Here is a 10,257-nt window from a genome sequence, read left to right as displayed (position 1 = left end):
TGGTCTGTGTGAGATTCCCCTTCTCCTGAGGCATGGTGCTGGGGTAGATCTCATTTTCCTCTTCTCGTGTCACACTCACCCCACTTACACATCACAGAATGAAGGAAAACCTCCGCTGCATTCAGAACCTCAGGCTTTATCGGTCAGACGAATAAGTCTTCTGGGGCACCAAATAAAGGGACACTTGGCAGTACTGTGTGCACGTGTTAAAGTGAGTGCTCAGGAGCAGTGACAGCGTCTGGACCCAGAGGCAGTGCACCATTCAGACTACATTGTCTCCTCAACCCACAGGTCCTGATGCCCCAGGAGCAAAAGGATTATGTGAAGGAGGAAAAAGTTACAAGATGTGGTGTCAGTTTTTATGGGGGCACGCCTGACCGAGACTGAGATTTCTGAAGAGAAACTAAAAATAGATCCGGAAGACACAAGGCAGAGCTTCCCCACCGCCAGCTGTTTTCAGGGAGCAGAACAAATGACCCAGGCCCAGGTGACTTTCGGTTTGTTTTATTCTTTCCTTTGTTCCCTAACAGAGTTGTAGAGGCCTGTAAGAAATCAGTTGCATTAGTCTGAAAAATATACATACATGTATCTTTTGTCTGCATATATACATGGATGGTGTTTCTAGGTTAACAAGAAGATTGAACTTTTATGTGCTATAGAAATTTCTCATTGGATGAATGGATGGATGACTGTGCACAATTACAGAATATTTAATCAGGCATTTGCTTCTTTACACAAAAACCCCACTAGAAATCTAGATACAGCCTATAGAGTGGAAATAAGCAGAAAAATTTTAACATTTCTTCTATGTCATCAAAAGGATATCACTTCATTAGAAAACACTGTTATTACAGGAATCCCTGACATTTGATGATGTGGCCGTGGACTTCACCTGGGAGGAGTGGCAGCTCCTGGCCCCCGCTCAGAAGGACCTGTACCGGGATGTGATGTTGGACAACTATAGGAACCTGGTGTCAGTGGGTGAGGACAACTCCCTAGTGTCACTTAGAGGGTCCCCATCAGTGGCCTTTCCTTTCTCAGCTTCTTAAAGCTCTGTAGTGTCCGTGTTGCTCTGAAGTGAGATTCTCAGTCTCCTCCCTGGCTCCAGAGACATGGGTATATTCTCCCTTCTCCTGAGTGCAAGCCATTACTTTGTACATATGTGTGATATCTATATATGATGATGTATATATATATATATCACATATACATATATATGAAATATATGTATTTTTGTCTTCATCCCGAATTTTGGCACAGAGCTCCTATAACAGTTGTGATTTCCTAAGTTATAAGAGGATAAAGGTAAAATGGGTGTCTTTTGTTATTTATATAACAAGACCCTTTCAACGACATTTGAGTTTATGTTAATGAGGTGATTTTTGGAAAGCCACTATATAACCTAAGGATGGGGTCTGGTTGCCAGGGGAACCAATCATCATTAGAGGGTTGGAACTTATAGTTCCATCTCATCTCTGGGGAGGAGACAAGAGCTGGAGTTTGAATCTGTAACCAAAGACTAATGATTAATTTAATTAATCATGTCTACTTAATGAAATCTCCATAAAAACCCAAAAGGACAGTTTTAGAGACCTTTTGAATTGGTGAACAAAAGGAGGTGTGGGAAAAGTGCTCAGAGAGGGCATGGAAGCTCCATGCCCTTCCCACATACCTTGTACTATGTATCTCTTCCACTGGGCTGTGCCTGAGTTTATAATAAACCAGTAATGTAATAAGGAAACTTTTCCTGAGTTCTGTGAGTTGCTCCAGCAAATTCATTGAATCTGAAGAGGGGCCATGGGAACATCTGATCCATCAGAAGCCCAGGAAACAATTTGGACTTGTGACTGGGGAAGTCTCTGGGAAGTGGAGAGCGTGTGCGGTCTTGTGGGAATGAACCCCTTGAAGCCATCACGAGGTGGAGAATGTCAGAATTGAGTTAAATTGTTGGACACCCAGTCAGTGTCCTTTGGTGTCACGGGAATTCCTTGGTGTGTGAAAACCCCATATAGCAGGTGTCAGAAGTAAAGTACTGTAGTAGAGTATCAACAGTAGACGAGACACACAGTGCAGTATGTTTTTCCTTTATAATGTCCTTAACTATAAGGTCTTCCCAGACCTCAAGCCTTCTTCTGTCTTCTGTCATTTCCCACAAACAGGTTTTCACATCAGCAAGCAAGATGTGCTCTCCAAGTTGGATCAAAGAGAACCAACATGGACAGTGGAAGAAGACATCCCCTGTCGAACCCGTTCAGGTGAGTCAGAGAACCAGCAGGGGGCCAGAGTGTGGAAATCATATTCTAATTGGCCAGATAAGAGGCACAGCTGTGAGAGGGTTGGAGGATAGGTAGGCAGTGCCTCCCTGCATCTCTCTCCTTATGTGTGACCTCTTTTTCTTCATAGGAATTTAGAGAAAAATGTACCTTTTACCTATTCTGGGATCTATTCCATTTTTATTTTATGTACATCTTATTTTTTTTTTTTTGCTTATTTGCGTAGTTCTCTTTTTCTTGGGATTCTCAGATCTTTCCCTTCTTCATACTCTTCTACCTTCCTTGCCATAAATGTCCACTGTCCAGAGGCCTCTCCCCAAACAGAAAACTTTGAATTCCTCACTGTCTTCTGCACCTTTCTGTCCCATTGGTAATGTTGATTTTTCCTTCCTAACCTCCTTCCCATCCTGGATGCTGTGCCCCCACAGTAAACTGGTCTTCACTGGGCCCTTGTCCTCACTTTGAGGTCCTCCAAAGGTTCTGTTTTCCATTTTCTCATCTGGTCTCCTAACCTTTCAAACCTTTTTTCCTCCCTCCCTCCCTCCCTCCCTCCCTCCCTCCCTCCCTTCCTCCTTCCCTCCCTCTCTTGTTTTATTTATTTAAGTAATCTCTACACCCAGTGTGGGACTCCCACTCACAACCTCAGATCAAGAGTCTCATGCTCCTCTCACTGGGCCAGCTAAGCGCCTCAAAGTTTCTTTATTCTAATAAGCAAGCTTCTTCTGTTCCCTGCAGGAGACTCTCAAACTGACATCTCCTCAAAGTGATCCAGCAGACTTTAGTTCTATATAATTCACTTATCCCCTTGGCAACTCTCCCGAGTTCCCAATAAGTGCAAGGAACTCTCATCCTCTTCCCTCCCAGAAAACCTCTGTAAGTTTAGGTTCTCTATACTCCTGTGCATCTTACATCCTGGCCATCCAGACATTACCTCAAATATTCCATATATGCAGAGCTCTCTTCTTTAAAGGAGTCTCTTGTTCATGAATTTTAGCTAAAAAGATATTTTAGCATCCTCCATTCTCCATTCTAACCTAAGTTAGATCATAACTCATGCCTACTTTAATTCCTCTGTGTATTTACTAATTTTGGACTTTCTTCTCGTTCATTGTAGGTGTTACACTGTTGGGTTCATTTCCCTGAAACTTTTATTTTTTTTCCATCATATTCTGATGACATTAAGTCCCAGTTAACCACATTACCTGTCACATGACATGAAATTCTTTCTGTGATCTCCATAATATATTATCTTGCTCACACAAATAGTTTCTTCATCTCTCCTACACTCTCCCCACTGTGTTCTGTATATGTGATTGCTTCCTTCATTCATTCCTTTAAAAATTATTTTTTGATAGCGTGTATGCTTGAGGGTAGGAGCAGTAAGAAAATGCATACAAATAGAGCAAGAGCTTTCATTCTAAGAGAAGGTTTAAAAAAATTAATCAAAATAAACAAATAAATAGTATGTCCAGAGAGTGAAAAGTACTGTGATAAAAATTTAGTCACTATAACAGAATAGTAGGGGCTTGGTTTCCTCTTTAGGAATGGAACACCCCTCTGATAAGGTGCCTTAGAGCCAAGAGGTGAGGGAAATTAGCAGGCTGCTGGATTGGGAGTGTTCCAAGCAGAGAGCAAAGCAAATTTAAAAGCCCAAAGCAGGAATGTGTTTGAGAAACATTAAGGAGCTGTGTGGACAGAGTGGAGTGTGCTGTCGGGAACATGATGGAAATAAGATCAAAGAGGCAGTAACAGCAGGGGGAAGGGAAAGTAAGATCATTCAAGTAATCCATTTCAAGGGGTTATGATTTTATTTCTAGTAAGATGAGAAAACATGAGCAGTTCTTGAGTACTGGAATGACAGGAAGTAATTACGTGTTCAAAGAATCCCTCTGGTTGTTATATAGACAAGAGACAGTAGTGGGCAGGGGTGCCATACAGGAGGCTGTTGCACAACATGATGACAGATTGGTTGGCTTCGGTATGGGTGGAGGGGAAGTGCTGGTCACGTTCTGGATGTAGTCATTACAGAGGGCAGATGAGATTCGACATTTAAGTAAATATGGGCTTTGTGAGAGGAAGGAATGGATGGAGGTTGAAGGTAAGGCTCTGGGAGTGAAAACGGCCGTAAGGAACATTAAAACAGCATGTCTGAATAATGAGTGCTTGGCCTTGCCTGTGATTTGAGGAATAGGAAATCCATGTTAAGGTACACTTGAGCAGGTAGATGAGGGATGTGAGTAGGCTCCCTGGGTAAGGAATGTTCCCAGGTAAAACTGGAAACTCAAAGGCCTGAGGCAGGAGTGTGGTCTGCAGAATTTATGAAGAGAAGACAGAGCAAGACTGGAAAGAAGGTCAACGGGGTAGTGGCTGGGGGTTGGGGTAGCAGGTCACCTAAGGGTCTTTCATGGACATGGTAAGACCTTGATTTTATTCCTCATGAGATGAGAAAACATTGGGGAGTTTGGAGTGGAGGAGGCTTGACACGATATAATTTATGTCTGGCAGGATCACTTTGGCTATTTTCTAGAAAGCAGACAGGAGCTGGCCGGGCAGGAACAGGAAAGCCAAGTAGGAGGCTGCTGCTGTAGATTGAGAAAGTGACTGGCTTCCAGGAGGGTGGAAGGCATTGGTGTTGGTCCGGTTCTGGTTATGAGTGAGTGAGACACAGATGACAGGAGGTGCTGAGAAGTTCTGTCCTGATTAAAGGGAAGAGCGGAGGTGTCATCATTCACTGTGTTGGAGGCGACATGTGGAGGAGGAGATTTGGGATGGGAAACCAGGGGTTCCCTTTTGGATGTTGTAGGTGACATGTGCTTGGAGCCCACCTGTATCGTTATTGTTGCTCCCCAAGGCTGACTGAGACAATGCATCCTCCAGGGAGGCCTGTCTTCCTCCACAGTGTCACCTGATTTCCTGCATCTCTCTCCGTCTCCATTGCTCCTTCACACCAGTTTTCACAACGTGCAGCTGTCTTCCTTGTGTCCTTTTACCAAACTACAGTGTGGGCTCCCTGAACATGAGGACTCTGTGTGTGTCCCCAGCATGAGCGCCATGTCCTGTGCACAGTAGTCCTCAGTAAGGATTTGTGACGTGAATGAGTCTGTTTCTCCCCAGTTTGGATGAGGTGGCCCTCCAACCAGTGGTCTGCTGCTCATGGGAAATTGCGTGTATTTCACAGGCGCTGCATGTTTTGCGAGGCCTCATTTAGAAATCAGTCAAATCTGTATTTATTTATTGTGAATGATCCAACCTTGTTTTTACAAACTTTTATCTTTTGGGTTACTTATATTACTGTTTTATCTGATGTACAGGAGTTGTATTGATACTAATTTCAGAGTCATCACCAAATAGACATATGACATCAAGGGAGTCTTTTAATTGTTTTTCGTCCAAATCAAGATGATAAATGAATTCGTTATTCTTTTCCTTTCTAGGAACCTGGAAACTTGATGACTATTTGCCAGAGCACTTACAAAATGAAATCATGGAGAATAGCCTAGAACGATGGCGCAAACAGAAAACATTTGAAAATAACGTTCATCAGAGCACAGCTCGTTTCGTGTTAAGGCAAAATCATGATATGTGTGACTTACATGGAGAAACTATGAAACCAAACTTAACTTTACTTCACCAGAGCAGAAGCTATGAAATAAAGAACCCTGCAGATCTTACTGGAGGTGGAAAATCCTTTCTACATGCTATTAATGAACAGTTTCATCCCAAAATTAAATTCCCTGAAAGCAGAAAACTCATTAGTACTAAGTCCCAATTCATCAAGCATCAGAAAACGCAAAAAACAGACAAACCTCATGTATGCAGTGAATGTGGGAAAGCCTTCATCAAGAAGTCCTGGCTCACTGATCACCAGATCATTCATACAGGAGAGAAACCCCACAGGTGTAGCCTGTGTGGGAAAGCATTCTCCAGAAAGTTCATGCTCACCGAACACCAGAGAACACATACAGGAGAAAAACCTTATGAATGCACTGAATGTGGCAAAGCCTTCCTGAAGAAATCACGGCTCAATATACATCAGAAAACACATACAGGAGAGAAACCATATATATGCAGTGAATGTGGAAAAGGCTTCATCCAGAAGGGAAATCTTATTGTACATCAGCGAATCCATACTGGAGAGAAACCTTATATATGCAATGAGTGTGGGAAAGGCTTCATCCAGAAGACATGCCTGATAGCACATCAAAGATTTCACACAGGAAAGACTCCCTTTGTGTGCAGTGAATGTGGAAAATCCTGTTCCCAGAAGTCAGGTCTCATTAAACATCAAAGAATTCACACGGGAGAGAAACCCTTTGAATGCAGTGACTGTGGGAAAGCCTTTACCACAAAGCAAAAGCTCATTGTCCATCAGAGAACTCACACAGGTGAAAGACCCTATATCTGCAGTGAGTGTGGGAAAGCTTTTGCCTACATGTCTTGCCTTGTTAAACATAAGAGAATACACACAAGAGAGAAATGTGGAGATTCAGTCAAAATGGAAAAGCCTCCCTCAGAGAATCACAGCTTATCACAGACGAGTGGTGCCATGCAGGAGAAAGACCTTGTCAATACAGTGACTATGCACGTGCCTTCGGTGGCTTGTCAGACGCCAGTAAACATCAGTGGGCTCTTAGCAAATAGGAATGTGGTTCTAGTGGGACAGCCTGCAGCCAGATGTGCACCTTCAGGAGACAACAGAGGATTGACACAGGACAGAAACCTTATGAATGCAGTGAATGTGGTCATGCCTTCAGTGGTCAATTATGTCTTATTTTATGTCGCAGAAAACCAGTAGGAGAAAGCTCAGAGACCTTCTATGTGGAGAAGGGTTGAGCAAAAATTTCTAGGTCATAGTATGGCTGAAAAGTATATACTGAGAGGAACTATATAAATGCCGAGGCTGGGAAAGCCTAATCTCCTCATCCTATTAAAAATATGCATTGATACACAGGCATAATCTGATGTCAACCCAAATACATACACCTCAATTGCTGTATTGTGTCTGTTAAAGGAATGAAGGAAGTCAGAGTTCAATAAGTGGAGGGAATAAGTATGTTTTAAAAACATACAAGGAAATTTGTATCTGGAATGCTATGAACGAAAAATCTGGAAAGGGCTAACATTGGGTGGGTGGGATATGGGGCATGTGTATATTAATTCAGTTTGTGCAGGCCAAGGTGAAGGATTAATTGGAAACTGCGATGTCTGCTGTAAACTCTTAGAAGTTTATTTTATGCAGAGGCACTTACGGAACAGCAGCCTTAGATTGAGTCAGTTCATTCATTTACTGAGTATGGGTTCTGTTTGAGGAGGTGAGGATTCAGTGGTGACCAAAGCAGAAAAAGGCCATGGTCTCTTGGAGAGAGCATTGAGGTAACCAGATTATCTTTAAGTGGTACATTTATACCAGCTAATCTAGTAAGAGGATGTAAATATCTATTCCAGGTGAAATAGATACTTTCTTGGTTCATTCTGGTTGATAAGACACACTGTAGCCTGGATGGCTTATAAAAAGAGAAATTTATTTTTTAAAAAAAGTGCAAAGTTCCTATATAATAAAAGTTTCAAAACTTTCTAAATAATATATGAGAAGTCTTGAATAAATAATGAAAGAAAAAAATTTATTTCTGTTTTGGAAGCTGTAAGGTCGAAGATCAAGGTGCTGGCAGATTTGAAGGTCTGCTTCCTGGCTCACGGAAGGCAGTCATCTCACTGTGTCCTCACAAAGGGGAAGGGCAGAGGCATTCTCTGGGATGTCTTACAAGGGCACTAATCCCATTCACGAGTGTTCTACTGTCATGACCTAATCACCTCTCAAGGGCTTCTTAATACCATCATATTTGGGATTAGGATTCAATGTATGAATTTGGGGAGGACACAAACAGTCCATAGAAGAAAATGGAGTATGGAAATCCCCTCTTATATGTGGGGGATATATTCTAAGACCCCCAGTGGATGCCTGAAGCTAGGATAGTACTGAACATACAGTATGTTTTTTCTTATACAGACACACCTATGGTAAAGTCTATAAATTAGGCATACTAAGAATTAACACCAAAACTAGTAATAAAATAGAACAATTATAACTATACTGTGATAAAAGTTATGTGAATGTCAAAACATTTTATTGTCCCATACTCACCCTTCTTCCTGTGAGGATGTGAGATGATAAAATTCCACGCGATATGAAGTGACATGTAGGAATGGTGACTTTGGGTTAGGTTACTGTTAATGTCAGGAGGATCATCTGCTTCCAGACCACCTCTGACTTAAGGTAACTGAAATCCCTGAAAGTGAAACCATGGATAAAGGGTGACCACTGTAATTGGTTCAAGGGGTTATGATAATTTCTTGTTCAATATTACTTCTGTGGAGGGCAAGGACTCTTAATGGACTTTAAAGCACCATAGGATATAAGTAAGTTATTCTTTTAATGTCCATGTCTTACCTTCCCAAGTAGATTAAACATTCCTTGACTTTTTTTTTTGCTATTTAAATTTTACAGTTTTAAAAGCAAAAAATCAGTTCCTCCGTTGCACTAAACCAAATTTCAAGTGCTCAGTAGCCATATACGACTAGTGGCTACCCCATTGGATAGCACAGTGAGCCAAATTTTGTAGCTAACTATATGGCTAAAAAGCACAGACTGAGAGAAATCTGTCATAATTTCCAGTAATTTATCCTGGAGGATATTGGTTTGCATGATTTTATATTTCCCAGCACAGAAAAATTAAGACAAATCTGTTGGTTTGGAAAGTGAATAAGTTAGTCAATGGACTAGTCAGAATGTTTTGTCATTGAAGGAAGCAATAAGTCATTCGAAAGCAGTTCTAAAGAACACAGATATCTCCTTCCAAATTGTGTGTGATTAGAGACTCAATAGCTTAATATAAACTGGGCAGAACAGAAAAAAAGGGATCCCCAGAATAAGTAGAATAAAAAGGAGGACAAGAATCTTAGTCTCTAAGAATGGAGAATATAAGAAATGGGAGAGGAGTTCCCTCAGGGATGTCGTGGAGAAGAACCTTTGTATTTGTCCGCAGAACCATCACCCTTGAGAGTTGCCACCGCATCAAAGATGCCAGCTGCACTGTTCGCTGCTGAATTGAGACACATGCTTTCTCTGCATTATTCCTTCTCCCTCTTCTGGGAGTGGGGCTCTTGGCCTCTCACTATTGAGTACTTTGCCTTATTTTCATAAATACCACATAGTTATCCACCTATCCAAGTTACAAACAGTTCTCTCAAAGGAAAAGTAATTTCCCATCCTGTGGCTATCTCAGCATTCAATCTGAAATACCAGGTTGTTGGTATTCATTCCTTCAGATATATTTTGAAGCACCAACACTATGCAAGGCACTGTTCTGCACACTGAGGATACATTACTGAACAGAACAGGCAACAGAACAGCCTTTATAGACCTTACAATCTAGTCAGGGAGAGAGTGGATTATATAATCTTAGGAAGCGATAAATGCTATGAAGAAAAAGCCTAGGGCGCCTGGGTGGCTCAGTTGGTTGAGCGACTGCCTTCGGCTCAGGTTATGATCCTGGAGTCCCTGGATCGAGTCCCGCATCGGGCTCCCTGCTCGGCAGGGAGCCTGCTTCTCCCTCTGACCCTCCCCCCTCTCATGTGCTCTCTCTCATTCTCTCTGTCTCAAATAAATAAATAAAATCTTTAAAAAAAAAAAAAAAGAAAGAAAAAAAAAAGAAAAAGCCTAGTAATACTAATTTACAGTAATGTATAGGTAGTAATAGGGGAGGTTCTTCCCCCCTCCTCACCCCTCCCTGGGCTTTTCTGGATATAATTTGAGCCAAGACAGAAGTGGTGAGGGGAATCACCCCTCATAATATTTGTAACCATAGAACACTTTACAATTGTTTCTAATGATTGTCTATGACAGGCCTTTTGTCTCAGATCTGAGAAACTTAAAAGAATGCAAACTAAATCACACCCCACGCGTCCTAGACCAGAATCTCTGAGG

At 41.8% G+C, this 10,257-nt stretch overlaps 1 protein-coding gene across 1 annotated transcript; it reads left to right on the top strand.

Annotated features, from left to right (window-relative positions):
- The first annotated feature begins 133 nt into the window (after positions 1 to 133).
- LOC118018737 (zinc finger protein 350-like) lies at positions 134 to 7,695 on the top strand. The gene is made up of 4 exons (XM_035017490.1): positions 134 to 487; positions 855 to 981; positions 2,160 to 2,255; positions 5,708 to 7,695. Exons 1-4 carry the CDS (start codon positions 362 to 364, stop codon positions 7,066 to 7,068), a joined length of 1,710 nt encoding a protein of 569 aa, XP_034873381.1. The 5' UTR covers positions 134 to 361; the 3' UTR covers positions 7,069 to 7,695.
- The last annotated feature ends 2,562 nt before the right edge of the window (positions 7,696 to 10,257 follow it).

Source organism: Mirounga leonina, unplaced genomic scaffold (assembly GCF_011800145.1).
Source record: "Mirounga leonina isolate KUSES-001 unplaced genomic scaffold, KU_Mleo_1.0 Mir_171394, whole genome shotgun sequence".
Classification (NCBI taxonomy): Eukaryota; Metazoa; Chordata; class Mammalia; order Carnivora; family Phocidae; genus Mirounga; species Mirounga leonina.
Note: the sequence above shows the minus strand (reverse complement) of the source record. Positions and strands in the feature narration are given on the sequence as shown.

Bases quoted from the DNA above. Each gene is read 5' to 3' on its own strand.
- LOC118018737 (XM_035017490.1), top strand. From the start codon at position 362: ATGGGGGCACGCCTGACCGAGACTGAGATTTCTGAAGAGAAACTAAAA. The intron at 488-854 runs GTGACTTTCGGT...CTGTTATTACAG, and splicing joins AACAAATGACCCAGGCCCAG to GAATCCCTGACATTTGATGA. The intron at 2,256-5,707 runs GTGAGTCAGAGA...TTTCCTTTCTAG, and splicing joins CCCCTGTCGAACCCGTTCAG to GAACCTGGAAACTTGATGAC.